Consider the following 21,208-nt stretch of genomic DNA (forward strand, 5'->3'; position numbering starts at 1 on the left):
AGAAAGTGAAATTAATAAACATATGGCTGTTTTAGTGGATTTTTCTAGTTCAGAGCTTTTGAGTCAATAACCTAACTGTGCTTGTCCATCCATAGTAGATGTCAATAGTATGATGGTAACGATGTTCAAAATTCTCTTGATATTAATTAATAGGGCGGCTGCGGGTCAGTGGCAGAGTTGGTTGTCTCTCAATCGGAAGGTTGGGCCTCGATCCCTGACTGCTACAGTCACATGTCAAAGTGTCCTTAGGCAAGACACTCAACCCTAAATTAAGTAAGATAACAAAATGATAAAATGCTGAAGTGCAGCCCGTTGCTCTACCACAAACTCCATGAAAGAAAATCTACATATGCAGGTTTTGACATCTTATTAAAGGTTGATGTTTGATTGGTGCCTCAGTTTGTAGAGTGCTTCTCCACTGGACGGTCTGATTTGAATGTTTTGGTTTTCATTGTTCTCTGTGCATAATGCAACTGGTAAGTTGATATTTAGGTTCAAGGTTGCAAAAAGAAGTGTTGTAACATGACCTTAAAACCTCGAAAAAAAATATTGTTTTGATGTCAAAACCCTTACATTTAATTGGATGTCAAGTTATTTTAGAAAAATGCTTTGTCCAGAGCATGCATTTTGGTTGCTTATGTTTAGCCTGATCACTGACATGGCCTCACCTCATGTGTCACCAGCTTTAGTCTGGACACACTGGGAGCAGCTCTTTATCACCCAGTGCCATGCACTCAATATATACCACAGAGCAGCTGCACATCCTCTTGGGTTGTCCATCTTTCAAATAACCACAGGGTTAGGGTTTATATACTGTGTCAAAACTGTTGCTCAGTATATAAACAATGAATTCACTGAAATTCTTTACTGCCTTAATGGGTACTTAGTGGTAAGTAAAAAAGGCAACAAGTACAGTAATAAGGTATAGTTGACCTTTACCTATTACAGTAGTGTTACTGTTTACAACAACTGATAGACAATGATTCCATAGCTTTATATGTAATCTCTGGTGATAGTGATATAGTTTCTTGTTTCTGTATTTGTGATTCTTATATCTGTGAACTGCATTCATTTGGGAAAACCACAATTATTTTTCATTAAAAATGTATGAGAAAAAGTTTTCTGGTCTTCTGAAAGCATGTAATTTGTCTATTACAAAAATGTTCAGCCTAAAATGGGGCCTTGAATTAATTACACAATGGGATCAAAGAAATACTTATATGATAGTCCACAAGGGCTCTGACTTTTAAAAATCATCAGATTCAACTCCACGTGCAGACATTTGTGGTTTACACTGACCTTTTCCTCAAACTCCAGGCACATTGAGCTGAATAATGCTACATCTTTGTGCTCATTGATTTTCAGCTCAGACTCTGAGGTCTCAAAGTCAGCAGAGGCCAAGCTAAGAGGGCCTTTTGTTCATTAAACACATCAGAGTACACCTAGAGGTCTGTTCTCTCAATTTCTTGTTGTCAGTGGATTTTTAAAGATACATTTTTTAAAGGAGGTCATGTCAGTAAAAGTAAAAGTTCTAATATCCACCACAACAATTTTCTAGCAGGTTCTTTTCTTTATGTAGACTCCAGATCTAGATGTGCTTCCACTGATGAGGTGGAGGACTCTGTGACCTATGCCATTGCTGCTTGTTTAAAAAACACACTGATTCATTTACTGTTTTACTCTGTTGTAGCCGGCTTAACTGATTGCATAGCCTCTGTTAACTGGGCTGTGTGTTGCAGCTAAATTAAGATTCATTGTTTGTCACTTAAGCAAGTGCATGTTCCTAATCCCACAGAGACTGGACAATGTGTCTCATTCTTGGAAGAGGATGTTACATTCTTGCTAATGTTAAGCCACAGGGTAAAGAGCAGAGAAGACATCTCTTTGTCCCAAGCTCCTCCTCCAGATGAAGTGGGCTGTCTTTGCCTTTAATGTTATTCATTAAACAGAGTTCTTACTTAGGGCATTAGGCAAGAGAGCAAGATCTATTTCCTTGAGGCAATGGCAGAACTCAAGTAATCGTCCAACTCAACATCTTTGGTGTTATCATATCCTCAATGTCACGTGTAGGCAAACAGCTCATGGATCAGTCTCCTAATTCCTCCTCCCTTCACAGCTTCTTGTCTAATTCCCTTTGGGATTCACTGATAATATGGAATGGAAGCTCCTGTGTACGCTGGCATTTAACCCCCCACCCCCTCTCCGGTAACTGGTACATTGTGTCCCATTCAAGCACATCCTGTTATAACAACTTTGCTGATAACAAAGACAACAGACTGAACACCTCTGTCCTGCTCAGGCTGCTGAGACTGATAACCCAGAAAAGCAACTAAAATGTTGCCTCTTTATTCTCCCCCATCTCCTCTATTAGGGATATCTTAATAGAAGTGTATTGACCACAACATTTCAGACAAAAAATAAAGAAATAAAGCAAATAAAAATAAGGCAAAATAAATTTGAGCAACAATAAGTCCTCAAGTCAACCTTTGAGATCTCATAGGCATGTATTTTTAAAGTAGGAGTACATTTGGGAAAAGTACTTAGTGGAATCAGTGATTTAAGTATGCAACAGAAAATGAGAAAATGAATTTACACTAGGAACTCAAACTCAAAGTGTCATCAGGTCAATTTGACCTGGAAGTGAAGGATTATCCTGAAAGAGTATTCTTTACACTTAATAAAATAAATTGGTTGTATACATCCTGTTGTTTCTAGTGTAATGCAGAGGATTGCTTGTTGAATCCAAGTTGGTGTGATTTCAATTAAACATACAAGCTTTAGCATGGCTCAAATATTTCTCTCCCAACGTTGCATTAGCAAAGGCCCAGGGTCACCAGGATAGCAGCACGTAGCCCCGCCGCATGCCAGCCTTGCCCTGCCATGTGTCAATGAGATTAATAATAATTTTATATAAAAATGTTATATCTATCTAGCAGGTTCTATATCTATTTTGTTTTCTTATTTACAATTTAGATACAATTCTAACTCAATTGTATGTCTGAACTCTAGGAGTCTAGGGCCACAAACTACTTTCTTCATTTATTAGACAGATTATTATTATATTACATATATTATTTTTCCCACATTAACTTTTGTTGTGGTTAAATTAAAGTCAGAGAGAGTAGGAGTCTCTCTCTCAGCAATAAACACATTAAACATAACTCAATGAGTCATTGAGTTTCATTGAGTCAGTTGTGAGGTTGAGAATTCAGGTTAGTGTCAGGCAGGTGTCAGGTAAGATATGGTTTCAATTTATTCATTTAAACATTATGACCTTGAAAATGAAATTTTAACCTTGTCCTTTGACCACCAAATTCTAATGTGTTCTAATTCTAATTCTTCCTGAAGTCCAAGTGGACATTTGTGCAAGACGTGATAAAATTCCCTTCTTAAAATATCTTCTAATAGATGGACATACAGTACAGTGCAAAAGTTTAAGCCAGGTGTGAAAAAATGCATTAAATTAAGAATGCTTTCAAAAATGGAAGTGTTAATAGTTTATTTTCATCAATTAACAAAATGCAGTGAATGAACAGAGGAGAAATCTAAATCAAATCAATATTTGGTGTGACCACCCTTTGCCTTCAAAACAGCATCAATTCTTCTAGGTACACTTGCACACAGCTTTTGAAGGAACTCGGCTGTTAGGTTGTTCCAAACATCAGTGAGGAGACAGACAGACAGACAGACAGACAGACAGACTCGATGATGTTGAGATCAGGGCTCTGTGGGGGCCCTACAATCAGTTCCAGGACTTCTTGTTCTTCTTTAGACTGAAGACAGTTCTTAATGACACTGGCTGTATGTTTGGGGTCGTTGTCCTGCTGCAGAATAAATTTGGGGCCAATCATACGCCTCCCTGATGGTATTGCATGATGGATAAGTATCTGCCTGTATTTCTCAGAATTGAGGACACCATTAATCCCGACCAAATCTCCAACTCCATTTGCAGAAATGCAGCCCCAAACTTGCAAGGAACCTCCACCATGCTTCACTGTTGCCTGTAGACACTCATTACTGTACCGCTTTCCAGCCCTTCGGCAAACAAACTGCCTTCCTGCTACAGCCAAATATTTCATAATTTGACTCATCAGTCCAGAGCACCTGCTGCCATTTTTCTGCACCCCAGTTCCTATGTTTTTGTGCATAGCTGAGTCGCTTGGCCTTGTTTCCATGTTGGAGGTATGGCTTTTCAGCTGAAACTCTTCCATGAAGACCACTTCTGGCCAGACTTCTCTGGACAGTAGATGGGTTTACCTGGGTCCCACTGGTTTCTGCCAGTTCTAAGCTGATGGCACTCCTGGACATCTTCCGATTTTGAAGGTAAATAAGCTTGATGTGTTTTTCATCTGCTGCACTAAGTTTCCTTGGCCGACCACTGCATCTACGATCCTCAACATTGCCCATTTCTTTGTGCTTCTTCAAAAGAGCTTGAACAGCACATCTTGAAACCCCAGTCTGCTTTGAAATCTTTGTCTGGGAGAGACCTTGCTGATGCAGTATAACTACCTTATGTCTTCTTGCTGTGCTCAGTCTTGCCATGGTGTATGACCTGTGACATGAAACTGTCTTCCACAACCACCTTGGTAGCAGAGTTTGGCTGTTCCTCATCCAGTTTTAAGCCTCCTACACAGCTGTTTCTGTTTCAGTTAATGACTGTGTTTCAACCTACATGTGAAATTGATGATCATTAGCACCTGTTTGGTATAATTGGTTGATCATACACCTGACTATAATCCTACAAAATCCCTGACTTTGTGCAAGTGTACCTATAAGAATTGATGCTGGTTTGAAAGCAAAATGTAGTAACACCAAATATTGATTTGATTGAGATTTTTCTTTTGTTCGCTCACTTATCATTTTGTAAATTGATAAAAATAAACAATTTTTAAAATATGTTTGAAAGCATTCTTAGTTTACAGCATTTTTCACACCTGTCTAAAACCTTTGCACAATGCTGTATGTTCAGAGTGACCTTCACCTTTGGCAACCAAAATGTAATCATTTAATTTTTATGTCCCAGAGGATGTTTGTGCCAAATATGAAGAAAATCCCTCAAGGTGTTCCTGAGATATCACATTTATGGGATGGACGGACAAAAAACAGACATACGGATGGTAAAACCAAAGAAAATTGCCTCCAGACACAGCAGTTGTTGGAGGCCAAGAGTACTTTGTGTCTGTAGTAAAAGTCTAAATGTGTTGACACATAGTGACTTAAAGGATATCATGGTAAAATACAATATATTTAGCCTGATATTTAGCAGGAGCATTTCTCTCAGAAACCATAGTCTGATGACGATAGAGCCTTTAGTAGTGACGGCGTATTTTTGGGGGCGGCTAGTGTAGCCAGTGTAGATTCAGAAAAGTAATAAAAGCTACCCAACCAAGACTTCCTTTTATGTGCTCTCATCATTCTTTAAAGTCCAGCTGCTGCTAGGACCAGATTTCTATCTGTACTTATATGAAAATGTCTTTTAATGAAGATTGATAAGCATTTTTTCTCTTTTCACCAACAGTTTTCCTATATACAGCCAAGGCCCCCTAAAGCACCACTGGACAGTACTGCTATTAGAAACTGACTTTTCTTGTCAACTTCATGTCCCTATTTTGTGTTGATAAGTAGTAGAGAGAACAAAATCTGATATTATTGCTCATTAGCCACAGTTTCCCCCGAAAAACACAATACATTTTACTTGATCAAACATCATGGTTTGTCAGGCAAATCGTTTGATTATATCTGGCAGGCAAATGCCTGGGGGGATCATGCTATTGATCCTGAGTATGCCAATCTTGGATACTTCTGGACCAATCAGCCCTATATTTTCTGTACACATCTATGCCTGCAAGCTCAGCAACCCCTTGTGGTTGTGTTGATTCCGATCTTTGAAATACCTATTGTTTTAGACGCTTTAATGCAGGAATTAACTTCTTAACAACATTGAGTCACCTGATTCACAGAGATGTCAAGGAAGCAAGATTTATTTGTTGTCTCTTCTACAAACTGCTGACCTAAACAGCTGTTATGATACTGTGGGCTGCATAGGGATACAGGGCCATTGTGCAGGGAAAGGGCTGACTGACATCAATGTGAAGCGATGACAAAAATATAAAATACAGCGTACACTTAATCTGAAATGTTTGTTTATATGTAGGACATTTTAAGTGGCTAATGTACATGCAATTTTTGGCCCTGTCTGCAAGCTTAGCTTCTGTGTAGGAACTCCGGCCGGCTTCTCCTAACAGGAGCTGTGTTGACTGTTATCTACTGTACATAGTACACTTACTATTGATAAGGACCTCACGCAACCCCACTTAAAAAAATCCGAACTATCTCTTTAAAACCACTGATGCAATCCCACTGCCCAGCAGAAATGCAAATTAAGAGTGGACAGGATCTTATATTTATTAATTATGTTAAGTTCTGTGTGCTTGGCATCAAAGAAAGGTAATCTATAAGTGTTTATTTACTCATTTTTGTTGCTGGATCACACAGAGTATCTGTGAGCATTGTAGTATATACTGCACATGTCAGAATGTGTTAGAAGAAGTAATGTTATTTGAGTTACAGGTCATTTGTACTTATATGAGATCTATGTTCATATGTTCTGGTGTTACAGAAAAATGTATCAGTTAAACAGAAAAGAAAGTAACAAGACATAAAGTTCAATTTGAAACTGTTTACTGTAGCAAATCCAAAATACTGTTATTCTCATATTGAGAAAGAAGGATGTAGTTTATAGTGCCGCGCACTTAAGTATGCTAAGGGACTGATGCGGCGGAGTGATATGTTGTCAACGAATTCCGGTGTCTAGAAGTGTGTTATGAATGTAATGTGGACTACACGGTATGGCGTAAATGTTGGACATGGAATTAAAGACAAGCCTCTGGATTTTAACAACACAGCAAGTTGTCAGGACATATCAAAGTATAAAATGGTGTCAGAAGTCGGTCCCCTTTGTCATTTTGCCAGCAAAGACGAGCCCCGTAAACTCTGCTAACTGAAGATCAAGCTAGCAGGTGTGCTATTCAAGGAACGTGAAGTGCAGAGAAGATGGATCAGTTTAAAATACCATCACTGCTGCTACTTGGAAACTGGAGAAGATAGGAACAGCGCTTCCAGTTCTACATGACCGCGAGCTCTGCAGACGGTAAGGAGGAAAGCCATCTTACTGCACGCAATAGGAGAGGAAGCTCTCGAAGTGTATAACACACTTGATATTGTCCATGATGAGGAACATACTGTGGAGGAAATTCTAGCAGCATTTAAAGCCTATTGCCAGCCCAAGAAGAATACAGTGTTTGAGAGACATCAGCTTTGGGCGCACCCTATGGCAGAATCCATCACAATTGATAAATATGTGACAGAGCTCAGACAAAAGAGTAAAGCTTGTGAATTTCCGTGGCAGAAAACAACATGATCAGAGACTAGATTGTGTTTAGTATGAATGATCAGCGCCAGAAAGAGAGACTTTTGAGAGAACCAAATCTCACGCTGGAGAAGGCCATAGACACATGTCGAGCTGCTGAGACTGCTAGTGCACAAATACAAGCAATGAGTACAGCTTCCCAGGAGAGAGTGGTACACGCTGTAAACAAAAAAAAAAACAAAGAAAATCGACCAGAACAGAAAGGTCGAAAACAATCAGTTCAACACACACAGGACAGTGTACAGGAACATGCATGCAAGAGGTGTGGGAAATCTTTGATTGATTGATTGATTGATTGATTGATTAAATCCATGAAAATAAAGGCCAGACGTGAAAAAAGAGTACACCTGCAGCTACAGCCCATAAGGACGGTGCTGGTGGCTTATGGAGGAACAAGGCTGAGGCCAGAAGGTATACTCACACTCAAATGCTACACATCTAAGGCTCAGGCAAGTCTACCATTCTACGTATCAAGGCACTCATCAATTCCCATCCTCGGGAGCAATGCGTGTTAAGAACTGCATCTAGTGAAAAGGACTGACATAGGCTCGCTGAACGTGACACTTCCAACAACAAAAGAGGAGTTGGTCGCCCATCACCCAACAGTCTTTGATGGTTTAGGGGAGTTTTCTGGAGAGTACCATATCCACATAGACCCAAAGGCCACACCAGTTATACATGGCTGCAGAAAAATACCACTGGCAGTGATGGACAGACTTAAAGCCACTCTTGATGAGCTATTACAAGCTGATGTGATTACAAAGGTGACTGAACCGACTTCATGGGTCAATAGCCTAGTAGTCACAGAAAAAAAAGACAAGAAGAAATTACGGGTTTGCTTGGACCCCAGTGATTTGAACAAAGCGATACTAAGACAGCACTACTCCATCCCTACAACAGAGGAAGTTTTGTGCAAACTTGCTGGCAAGAAAATATTAACAGTACTTGATGAAAAGGACGGATATTGGCAAGTGAAGTTAAACAAGGAGTCATCGCTGCTTTGCACTTTCAATACACCTTGGGGAAGATATAGGTTCAAAAGGCTGCCGTTTGGGATCACATCACATGTGAAGTCTTCCAGCATCGCAACTGAGAGACATTTGGAGACATTCAAGAAGTCCACATCATAGCTGACGACATGATCATCACAGTAGCTACAGAAAAAGAACATGACAAGATCATACAAAAGGTGATGGCCAGAGCAAAAGAGGCTAACATGAAATTCAACAAAGAGAAAATACAGTATAAGGTGAGCAGTGTCAACTACATGGGCCACATCCTCACTTCAGAGGGTGTTAAGCCAGATCTAAAAAAAGTTAAAGCCATTTCTGGGATGCCATCACCTACTGACAAAGCAGGACTACAGATCATCCCTGGCAAGGCCAGCGTAACAGCGCTACTGAGGCAGCTGCTACGGAAGGATAATGCATGGCAGTTGCAACATGAACATGAGGCCACAATCAAGAAACTGAAAGATGCCCTTGTGACTGCTCCTGTGCTCAGATTCTTTGACCCCAAGAAACAGCTCGTCATACAGGCTGACGCATCTAAAGACAGACTGGGGGCGTGTCTCTTGCAAGAGGGCCACCCGATAGCCTATGCATCAAGGGCACTGACAGAAACAGAAAAGAATTATGCACAAATAGAGAAGGAGCTCTTGGCCATAGCCTTCTCTGTCAAAAGGTTCCATCAGTATGTGTATGGAGTGAAGGTTAATGCTCAGTCAGATCACAAACCACTGGAAAACATACTGAGAAAGCCACTGGGGACAGCTCCATCCAGACTGCAGAGAATGCTGCTCCAGCTACAACGATATGACTTAGATGTTGCCTACACACCAAGTAAAGATCTACAGATTGCAGACACACTCTCACGGGCAGTCATTCAAGAACAACCCACAACACTAGATGACATCACTGATGAGAAAGTAGTCTACGCTTTGGAGCCAACAGATGCCTTAAGTACAGATGTACTAGAACAGCTAAGAGTGAAACAAAGAAAGAAATAACACTGCAGCTGTTGCAAGACATGCACAGAAATGGTTGGCCCCGGCACAGGAAACAGGTAGACACACTACTGACACAATACTGGCCCATCAGACACAGACTCTCAGTGAGAGAGCTACATATAGCTCATCAAGCTACATATAGCTCATCAAGGCATGCAGAGGACCAAAGCACTGGCCAGGAAACACTGGTACTGGCCAGGACTGACAAAGGACATAGAGCAAATGGTTGAGACCTGTGGAACATGCCAGCAATTCCCGCCCAGAAACCAGATGGAGCCATTGATCTCACATGACATCCTGAGCTTCCTCTGCTTAAAGTGGGAGCTGACATCTTTGAAATAATATTGAACATTATGGACAAAACATCACACACATGAAATCAGTTTTTTATGCACAGGGCATGGAGTACTCCCCAGCACAAATGCTCATGGGCATGAGTCCTCAGAAGCACTCTACCTAGCTCCAGCACAGTTTTCCAGCCTGCAGTGCCTAAAGATGTTCACTCAACTCTGAAAAATCTGCAAAAAAGACAACAGCAGTACTACAACCGAGGAGCAAAGCGGCTTCCAGAGCTACACCCAGGCAGTACTGTTCACATGGAGACAGCACAAGATTGGCGTCCAGCAGTGGTCACCACACAGAGAGATGAACCATGGTCTAATGACATAGTGACATCTTCTGGTCAACGCTACAGACGTAACAGGTGCCATCTGAGAAAGACACAACACAGCATCCAGATGGACTCAGAACCAGACTTGATGGATGATGAGCAATTCAGCACACCGGTGGCAAGTACGACAGACAGTGCTGTGCTGTCATCCTCGCCAAGGCCACCTCAAACCAGGAGTGGCCGTGTTGTTTGACCACCTGAGAAGTAAAAAGACTTTCTGATGAATCGGCACTAGCCTGTCCTCCAACTGAGGAGGGTCCCATGTAGTTTATAGTGCCGCGCACTTATACTATTAAGTATGCTAAGGGACTGATGTGGCGGAGTGATATGTTGTCAACGAGTTCCAGTGTCTAGAAGTGTGTTATGAATGTAATGTGGACTATGCGGTACGGCGTCTAATATTAATAAATGTTGGACATGGAATTAAAGACAAGCCTCTGGATTTTAACAATACAGCAAGTTCTCAGGACATATGAAAGTATTACAAGCATGATTGTCAGTGCCACAGGTAGCTATGTTTGAGAATTTACCTCTTAGTTGAGTGTGTGCGAGTGTGTTTCTGTGTTTATTAGAAAGAATGCGCATCACAATGAGCCTGCATGATGGAGAGCTTGGTGTCAGTCTCGGGCTAGAGTTTTTGGCCTGTGTGGGGCTCAAGAAAGCTTCTCCCTGAGAGAAACAAAAGCTTGCGGTCTCACAGTCCTGTGTCCCATAAACATCTTAATTTCACTGTGTCAGCAAATGCACTGATATTTCCTTATGAGGAGGAGCGCTGCTGTGCATCATTAAATATTACAGTAAGTTGCTCACAGGCATAACTTTGCATGTCTGCCATGACAACAGACATTTAAAATGGAGCCTAATGTGGAATCCCCAGCAATGTTACTATGGTTCAATAGATTGATGAACGGGGCGGCTGTGGCTGAGAGGTAGAGTCAATCGTCTTTCGATCAGAAGGTTGGAGGTTCGATCCCCAGCTCCCTCAATCTAAATGTCGAAGTGTCCTTGGGCAAGACACTGAACCCCAAATTGCTCCCGGTGGCATAGCCAACGGGTATGAATGTGATGGCTGATTGACAGTTGGGTACTTTAGGTAGCAGCCTCTGCCATCAGTGTGTGAATGTGACATGTATATTAAAAGCAGCTTTGAGTGGTCGAAAAGACTAGAAGAGCACTATATAAGTACAGTCCATTGATGAAGACATTGGTGCCATCGATCTGGTCCTGAACTTTCAGTTCATCTCTGAAGTGAATGAAAGGGATGTATGTAAGGAGACGTCTTTTCTGCCTTCCCTTAGGAAAATTGGACCTACATAGGCAACCTGTGGCCAAGAGAAATTTGCATTTGCATTTTGCATTTAGCTGGATTCAGCCTGCAGTTAACATCTTTTTCATCTGCCAGAAAGTATTTTGCATCTAACACAGGTTAATGGTGCTGCACCTTCCTCAAAGCTATGTATAGGATTATTGGTCCATTTCGATGCGGTTTTTATGGTTTCTTGATTGATGTCCTATTTGTTGTTTGTCCTTCTTATGTGCAATTTCCATGAACAAGACTCAGTCTCTAGGTTAAGTGGCTGGTCTTATGATGCCTAGAGGACGCAGAAAACAACTACGCATAACGCCAACATTAACCTGGTCTTAAGTCTATGGCTCAGTCTGTCTTTGCTATTTAGAGGGTGCATTATGGACATACATCGGAGAGTTCACAATACGAGTCTTGTCACTCAAATGGGGACGCACAGCAGCGCTTCTACTTATAAGGAAAAAGCAGTGTGTTTGCAGATACAGTGAAAAAACTTTGTTTAAGGGACAGACTGCAAGCTTTGGTTTCCCTCGTCTCCTTAAATCATGATACTGCTTTCTGTTTGATAACGATCTGGGGAAGAATGCTGAGAAGTGCAGGAAGACGTGAACAAGCTCTCCTCCACACACACCTGTTTGACCTCAGGAAGATTCCTGCTCCAGCCGCACACGGGCCAAAAACTCCTGAGACCAACACAAAGCTCTCCATGATGCGCACTCATTCACGTGCGTCTGAATGAGTGCTCTCTATAATACAGCAGAAACTGAAACACACACAAACACACGCAACTAGGAGACAAATTAATTACCATTCTCAAACATAACTACCTGTGGCACTGACAATTGTGCCCACAGACATTAATACACTGTCCATTCTCCATTACGCACGGACAGAATACAGCCATTTGTAATCCGCCATGTAAATATCTACACGCCTGCCTGCAGGCACATTGGGCCCTCTGTGTTTTAGGGGTTTTGATATTCCTAAAACGTCCTTTTCAGGCAGTCCTGATTCTTTGGACCTCTCCAGGGCAATCACGCTTGGCAATTCTGTTGCAAAAATTACTTCTAACCATTTACCAATTTAAGATAAGACAATCCTTTTTTGATCGCCACAGGGGATATAGGGAATTTAATAACCTCTCTAGCTTTTCCATCTTTGATATCGGTATTTCATAAGTTGACAGTGACCACTTCAACCTATGGAATAGTCCAAACTGCAAACACCATAACTTCAACTTGCCTGAGAGCCCTCACTTTGCTATCCTTCCAAACAGGCAGTAAAAAAAGTTCACGCTTTTGAAGGTTGTTATTAGTGATGTATCAACATAGTTGACCACAACAGATTACCCAGACAGACTTGAAAACTGGATGTTATAGTGGCACAGTGCTTAACTGGTTTACATTTTATTTGAAGGAATGGGACTACTTTGTTAAAATTTGACCTTACAAAGATAGCTTGCAGAGTCCCACAAGGCTCTATTCTCAGACCTTGTCTGTTCAAAATCAACATGCTCCTGCTAGCGCAGATGATCAAAAACTACTAAATCACTAACTATGTCTATGAACATAACACACAGATTAATATCATATCATTAAGTGACCATTAATTTTTTTTTTTTTTTACTTTGTCTGGAAAACTTACAGCATTTTCCCTTTCTGTAATGAAATGCATATTCTTCTTTGAAATGTTGCTTGGGTATGGTGCAGCATTACTGTAAGGATGACATGCGATACATTGTTTTTATGTATGTCTTGTTCTTTTATATGATGTGTGGCCTGCAGTGAAGTATCAGAAATAAGAGTCACTATAGCTAAACTAGGAAAGCATATTTCCAAAGACAAGAAAACGTATTGCTATTGTATAATATATAATACACACAAAGATTAAGAAATGAGGAAAAGATTAATTAAAATTGACCTGCAATGTTTTTCTGTATTATGAAGCTTTTGTTAATCTCGCAAAGCAGATTTGCTCTGCTACGTATCTAATAAAACAATACATACACGTTTTAAATGTCATTATTCTTTGGCATTAGGTGTAACTTAACACAATTTTCCGCAACTCTGTATTTTGAAGAGGAGTTGCTCAACTTACAACTTATATTTCTTGTTTTTTGTACTTATTTTATTTCATAGTTTATAGAGTAATTGTTATATTGTCCTAGCATTCCTCGAGCTAGCATTAGTTTGATCCACAACATCTGGAAACTGAATGTTAAATGGTTCAGCTAAAAATTAAATTGAACTGTAGTGCAAGTAACCTTATAAAAGTCATTAAATGTCAGTAATGTGGGTAGTTATTACCAACCTAGAGGTTTTAATTTCAAAATGTCTTGTATGTATGAATAGATCCTACTGTAGCAATATCTACTGTGATGTTATTAGGAATTAAATAAAGCCAAGATTAGCATTAGGGCTGAAATAGTTAGTTGATTAGTTAATTGACACATCATTAATAGCCAACTATTCTGATAATCAGTTCATCATTAAAGTCATTTACCAAGCACAAATACTTCCCACAAATATATTTCACCTCTGCAATATTGTCATGGTACAATTGTACATTTTATTGTAAGTGTCTCATGCAGTCTTGGACTCATACTGGTCTGGTCCTGGTCTTGACTCAGTCCGTCCTGCATTGGTCTTGCTCTTAACTCTCAACCCCTTGAAGTCTTGGTCTTAATAGAAGCTGTATTACCTCATGAAATACTTATCTACACACCCGTCCACTAATAAGTGCTCTAAATGAGTCATTTTGCTATTCATGTGATTTATTGGTCATCAACCCTAGCCTTCTTCTTAAATTCTGGTTACAGTGTATGTCATCATCCTCCTCCAAAAATGTCCCCAAATGTAGCTGGTTTCCAACGAAGTAAGAAACAGAGTGGAGCTGGTTGAGATATGAATAGATCTGTTTCTTTTCAGGGGTCAAGGAGTGACGACTTTCTCTCTAAATGTTACCGGTCCTCAAGGCATGAGCCTAAAACATTGGCCCATGTGCTCCCCTTGAGAAGGTAATAAACCTCTGTCTCACAAAGAGTCTTTAAATATAGTTAGAGCTTGGCTTGCTGTAGGGATAAATGAAACACATCCCCTGTTAATAGTTCCTTCTCAACCCAAAGGTTTGGCTGAAGGAAAAGGCCACGCTGTGAAGGATAGACAAATAAACGATTTACTATAAATTTACAAAGAAAGCTTTCTCTGTTTTATCCTACAAGGCCCTGTCCAGCCAAGGGGCACTTCCCCTGTGTTTGTGTTCACCTCCTCAGCTCTTAGAGAGTTCCTGATAATCCAGTTAAGATGTGATACTCTGTGTTCAAGCAGCATTACAGGAGATGCAGCAGCAGACATTATTAAAGTAGCTGCACGACTAAAAGTGCTCAAGCTTGAGGATCCTGATGAGCAGCTAATTTAAATATTTGATTCTGGGAATAGTTTACTATTCAATATGATGACAAAGAAGTGTAAAATCAGCTTTCAGTGCTGCAAATGTGTGTGTTTTGAAAAATATAATAAAAAAATAAGATATTAAAGCAGATTCCCTTTGTCACTGATCAAAAGATGTAATAAAAAAGAAAAATAGCCTGAATCATTGAAGCTTCATGGAGAGATAGGCACTTTAGGTTGATTGCAATAGATATGGCAGTACTGAAAATGGAAAATAATTTTGGGAGGCATTGATGTTATCTCTCTGTGGAGTGGTCAGCCTAACAACATATATCGGCGGCACGAAAGCATACACACAATGTATCATTGTTGTTGTGAGACTTGAAACAAAGAAGCCATTTTAAATGGGATGTCCTAAATAATCTTTTTCTGTTAACCCATATGCTGGGAGGAGATTTGAAAAATCAGTATTGTATCTTTGATCCTATGTAAATATTGAAAGTCATCTGAGTTAATGACGTAAATCTTTTCCAAATTCACATGAAAGTGATGCACTAAAAATATACTCAAGTCAAGTATATATCAAGTATGGACTGACTATATTTTCAGTCTTGAGTAAGTACCTGACACTTGAACAGAAGTTATCTCATTTCGCTCGTGTTGTATCAGATAATTGCCAATGATTTGTCTTTAAGCAGTCATGTTAGAGAGGACTGCAAACCAAAAGTTCAGAATGGAAGATGGTTGGTTTGGCATATCATTGGTTTACAGTTTAGAATTCCATTTTACCTGTAATTGTAATAAAATATTTTTGTTTTGCACAATAAATCCACATAACTCCACATCCCTTAAGGGATGAGAGAAAAGGGGAAAAAAGCCTCATCATTCACAACTTTGTGACTTTTTTCCCAACTAATTTAGGTCTACATTTTAATGTGTTTTAAATCCACAATTTATAAAATAATATCCTGAATACACTTTAAATGTGCATTTTTGGAGGCTGCATATTTGTAATGAATCAAAACACTAAAAAAGAATGTAAAAAGAGTCGGGATCAACATGTGAAATGTCATTTTCTTCATGTATTATCATTGACAATTAAGAAAGAAGCCCTGTGAAAACCTATTAAAATCAGGGTTTGTTGCAAAGAGAGCTGATCAAGGCTGGAAAAGATCATATCTGAATAGTCAAACTCAATAAGTTTCTATGAACCCTTAATACTAAAAATAATTTCCCTGTAAAACAACTGGTTCACCTTTATTACCCTGCAATTGTGACTGCGTTGCAGTTGACAGTTACATGTAATTAACCTCTAAAGATATATATATATTAAAAAAAATGGTTGAGTTAGTAAACACACCATACATTTGGGTTTTTCATATGGCTGGTTTGTAGTTAAACAGTGGTTTATTGTGTTCTCTGTGCTTCAAACAAATAATGTTTTATGCTAAATGAGCAGAACTAAAGATTAAACGATAGCTAGCCTTAAGCAAGCTTCAGTTCGCAGACTACTGGTCAACAAGTAAAAAGACTCCTTTGTGCGCCAGAGGTGGTGACGTCAATTGAGCTGCATAAAGAAATAAATTCATACTTAAGCTGGGGCAACACAGCAGTAGGAGGATGAGTCTCAGTGTCCTCCTCCATTTTTACTTGCATAACTAATTAGCCTTAAGCCCTGGATAAATTAAGAGGGACTAGTGACTGCTCTTTGCACATGCAAGCTCACTGTCCATAGTGTAAGCTAACAAGATAAAGGGATTATGAACCATATGTAGATACTTTTGATCAATTACTACTCAAATAACATGTTGGAGATGCTGGAATACAGCCACTATCAGGTGAGATGACTTATTTTTATGTCTTGGATGTGATTAAAGAAAAAAAAGTTATACTAAAAAAGAGGTCTGAAGCTGAAGTTAAAATGTTGTTCTTTCTTGTGACTATTTATATTGACAGTATAGGTCTATGGACTGTAAAAAACTGTGTCATTGTCCTTCTTGACTTGATTTACACAGTTCAGAGCTGTTGATGTTACTAGAACTAAGCAGTAATAAAGAAAAGCTAATGAATGAAAACAGGTCTGTCAGCTATATCAGTTCAGGTGTTGTACAAGCTTCAACTGGTCATAGATGATGTAACACAACGGTACTGCTCCAGAGTGTCTTTTATGTTGAGAGTAAATTGGCCAGTGGCAAAGTTAATTATAATGTCAAAAATATCTGCACTGCACACTTGAGATCTGCCTTGAGATGTCCCTTGTAATTTCATTAATTTAATTGTAATGTAATGAGAAAGTTTTTTGTTTAAATATATTCCCACAATTAAGCATATACAAAATGATACTTCCAACGCAAGGTTGATATTGATCGATAAAGTTTGACCTTTAAAATTGAGTTTTAAGGTCAATTATTCATCTAAACACACAAAGGATTAGTAATGTGACGGCAACACAGCAGGCAAAGCTCCAGATTTAAGTGTGATTCTCAAATATCTTTCGATTTTCAGGTTTGCGTTAGAATGATTCTGTCGAGTAATTAAACCAAGAGTAATTTTTCATTAAAATCCAAACTTCGTTTTTGCCGATGTTTTTAAACATCATGAATGTATTAGCTATGGTTTGTGATCTGTGATCCTTTTTTTTTTTTTACGTTCTGCAATACGAAATATACACATACTGGGCTTGACTGAAAAATGAATCTGTGTTTTGTTTAAATCTTACTATTATAGGTGCAGTCCCACCTGGAAAATCCCACTAAGTACCACATCCAGCAGGCTCAGAGGCAGCAGGTGAGGCACTATCTGTCCACCACGCTGGGTGGTAAAGCTGGCAGCCAGTGCCCCAGCCAACCCCCCGAACACGGCATGCCACCCGGGCCCGGCAGCAGCGCCCCAAACAGTCCCATGGCCCTGCTTACTCTCAGCTCCAACTGTGAGAAAGAGGTATGCCTGCCCATTACCACTGACTACTTTTCATTTAATTAAATTCAAATACTGAAATTACTGAATCAAAATTGATTTCCTTATACACAGATGGATGATGTTATTGATGATATTATAAGCTTGGAGTCAAGTTACAATGATGAAGTACTTGGACTTATGGACCCAGGACTCCAAATGAACAACCCGGTAATTTTCCAAGTAATGGGTTCATAAAGAATTTGTACTGCTGATATCTGTGTCATTTAAATAAAGGAGATGTTGTTCATTATACAGTGACATTTACTCTGCAGCTCCCCGTCTCTGGTGACCTTCTTGATGTGTACGGCAACCAAGGACTTCCACTCCCAGGCCTCGGCATCAGCAACTCCTGTCCACCCAACATTAAGAGGGAATACACAGGTAAACTTCTGAGAACAGCTTTCTACACTTATCTTAAATGATGTTTGTATATTCTGCTAATTGTTGAATGAATTGTGCTTCCTTTTTCGTATAGTTTAGGTGGGAGTCATGGAGATTTTGAGTGTGGCAAATAAAGAGCGCAAAATCATTTCACAGTCAATTTTGTCCACTTTGTGACTGAAAACTCTTGTTTATGAATTAAATACTCGTTGAAAAAAATGACATTATGCTGTTTATAATGATAGAATCCTAATCAAGGATAGAATCAACCAATTTCCATTGAAATGAAGAAGAAGAAACATGACTGTTGGCAAGTGTCAATATTGTGTGCAATTTGGAAATGCACAGGATACTATTAAGTCAATTATTTGCCAAATAATTACTCCAGCTCCTGGCATGAAGCAAGTACTGGACAAGACTGGATCCTGTGGCCAGTATGAAAACTATCAAAGGCCAGAGGGCTTTCCAGTAGGTAAGCAAAGCAAAATGAAGAAAGTGAACATGATGATTTTTTGTAAATTGTACGTTGGTTGTTTTAAGTTTGATCTCACCAGAAATTGTATATGAGGCATTTTGTGTATTACTCAATTTGCACACAATATCAATAATTTATTATTATAAAAAAATTGAGATTGGAATTTTCTACTTTACTTACAGTAATTAACAGAACACTGAAATTTTTTATTCATTTCATTTTATTTATTATGCTGTGAATAGTTAGCATATCACAGCAACTTTCAAAAGTTCTAGTAAAAAAAGTTAGTTTAATTTATTTATAATGCTTTTGCAAAGATTTGACAGTGGCATGTTTTTGTTTCACAGAGGCTGAGGTACGGGCTCTTGCTAAAGAGAGACAGAAGAAAGACAACCACAACTTAAGTGGGTCATCGAAAATATAAACAACTTTATTTCATAGCTGGTTTTCTCTTTATGTAGTTATAATTAATATAATAATTTTCCATTATGTGTCATTGTTAAATGAAACGTAATTTTTTAACCAGAATAATTGAAAATAAGTTTTAAAAGTAATAAAAAAGGTAAATCTTTTTTTAATTGTTGAAATAGTCGATTTTAAAGCATCATGTTTAATTATATGACCTGTATCAACATAGGCTGCTGTACTTACTGTATATTCTATTTCACAAATTTTAGTTGAACGAAGAAGGAGATTCAACATCAATGATCGTATCAAAGAGCTTGGAACCCTAATACCTAAGTCAAATGATCCGTAAGTGTTGCTTGTATGCATTTATGATATCCAACTATGAGTCTTTTTTTAGTACCTCCTCCCTCTCACGCCTCCTAGTGTCCTTAAAATGTAAAGGCATTTTATTCAATGGAGCCGTAAAGATTCCTATGCTTTTCTGGTCAGTGGGTCAGCTGACTCTGACTGTAGCATTGTCCTCTGAATATCCCAGAGACATGCGCTGGAATAAGGGCACCATTCTGAAAGCCTCAGTGGACTATATCAGGAGGCTACAGCGGGAGCAGCAGAGGTCCAAGGAGCTTGAGTGCCGACAAAGGAAGCTGGAGCATGCAAACCGTCATCTTATGCTTCGTATACAAGTAGGTCATTTATCTTTGGTGCGCAATAGTTTTGTTTTAAGTCAAATGTCTTGGCCATTGAATGGCAGTTGGTCCCCTCAGCCAGCTTGTCCTAAGGCTTGTCCACATAACCAACCAAACTCATTTATAAACCAACAAAAAGAAAACTATATCACATATTGTAAGGAACCAACTACTGAGTAGATTCAAATTCTGTCTGGCCCTAAAATGAAAATTCCCATAGGTAAATGTGAATTTATAGAAGCAAATTTATCACTTAATGCCTTGACCTAAGGACAGCCAGTGAAGCCTAAGAAACACACTCACCCATAGACACATACAATACCAACTTTGTTGGTATTATGTTAGCATGATACGTTAGCATTTAGCTCAAAGCATTCATTAAACTGCTACAATGGCTGATAAAAAATTCCAGGGTATACTAAGTTTATTAAACCAATATATTGTGTCTACATCACATTTTGTTTATTTGTATAATCATTAAGGAGTTGGAAATCCATGCCAGAGCCCATGGTCTTACAGCAGTGTCATCCCCATCTGTCTGCACATCGGATTTGATGGCCAGAGCCATTAAACAAGAGCCTCTCCTTGGCGACTGCCCCTCAGATCTCTACCAGCATAGCACAGCTCCTGACATGTCTCCTCCAACCACACTTGACCTCAACAACGGAACCATCACCTTCGACCAAATCCCAACAGATGCTGGGGACCCTGACCCCTATGGAAACTCCAGGACCTGTAAAATGAAGCAATTGGTAAGGGAAAACACCCTGTCACCAATTTCTCCAAGTGATCCCTTGTTGTCCTCGATGTCACCTGATGGCTCCAACAACAGTAGCAGCCACCACAGTTCCAGCTCTGGTATGGAAGAGAAGGAGCAAGGCTGTTAGCATCGCTCACTGTCATGAGCCATACATATACTGACACTTTCTAGCTGTAGAATTTCATCACTTAGACAGTTCACCTTAAAGTGACTTAAAGGTGCCTATGTGACTAAGTGGATTAAGGAACTGTTATTTTCATGTTATTCTTTTTTTTTATTTTTTTATTTCCCACTTTTCTGAGCCCCTTTGTTCAAACTCTGTGTTTTAATGTGACATTTCATTTCCTCGTCTGTAAACACTCTTTTTCCCCTTCTAATTTTGTTGTTGTATTAATGGACAGGTCAGAACCATTAGAAATAAGGTACTTGGTGACTGACGAATACAATACTACAATCTAGTGCCATTATAGACTGGTCTACTGAATGAAGCTATTAGGTTGTTTTTTTTATTTGTCCCAAATATACTTTTTATAAGTTTTTTTAATGTCAATGACAAGAGAGCTAAGGTACACAGGTGGAAAAGTGCAGAGAGCTCCAAAAAAACAAAAAAATTACCCATTGTTATGCTTTGTCAGAACCATCATTGGTTGTTTGTTTTACAAACCAAGTGCAAGAAAACATGAAAACAACCTGTAGAGCTTGGGAGGTGGATTGTAAGAGGATCACGTAGGAGGAAGT

At 39.2% G+C, this 21,208-nt stretch overlaps 1 protein-coding gene across 5 annotated transcripts; it reads left to right on the forward strand.

Annotated features, from left to right (window-relative positions):
• The first annotated feature begins 16,607 nt into the window (after positions 1–16,607).
• On the forward strand, positions 16,608–20,597 carry mitfa (melanocyte inducing transcription factor a). Of its 5 annotated transcripts, none has more exons than XM_069677715.1 (9): positions 16,608–16,640; positions 17,530–17,744; positions 17,829–17,928; positions 18,033–18,141; positions 18,530–18,613; positions 18,964–19,020; positions 19,294–19,369; positions 19,560–19,707; positions 20,193–20,597. In XM_069677715.1, the coding sequence occupies exons 1-9, from the start codon at positions 16,608–16,610 to the stop codon at positions 20,595–20,597; spliced, it is 1,227 nt and encodes a 408-aa protein (XP_069533816.1). The 5 variants fall into 5 exon arrangements, with proteins under 5 accessions (XP_069533816.1, XP_069533814.1, XP_069533815.1 ...); XM_069677713.1 differs by having other exon boundaries at positions 17,530–17,742; positions 17,833–17,940; positions 18,521–18,613; XM_069677714.1 differs by having other exon boundaries at positions 17,530–17,742; positions 17,833–17,928; positions 18,521–18,613.
• Positions 20,598–21,208: the final 611 nt, after the last annotated feature.

Source organism: Semicossyphus pulcher, unplaced genomic scaffold (assembly GCF_022749685.1).
Source record: "Semicossyphus pulcher isolate SPU_LCO1_2020_fin unplaced genomic scaffold, fSemPul1.0.p SCAF_3, whole genome shotgun sequence".
Taxonomy (NCBI): Eukaryota; Metazoa; Chordata; class Actinopteri; order Labriformes; family Labridae; genus Semicossyphus; species Semicossyphus pulcher.

Bases quoted from the DNA above. Each gene is read 5' to 3' on its own strand.
- mitfa (XM_069677713.1), top strand. From the start codon at position 16,608: ATGTTGGAGATGCTGGAATACAGCCACTATCAG. The intron at 19,021-19,293 runs GTGGGTCATCGA...CACAAATTTTAG, and splicing joins GAAAGACAACCACAACTTAA to TTGAACGAAGAAGGAGATTC. The intron at 19,708-20,192 runs GTAGGTCATTTA...ATAATCATTAAG, and splicing joins ATCTTATGCTTCGTATACAA to GAGTTGGAAATCCATGCCAG.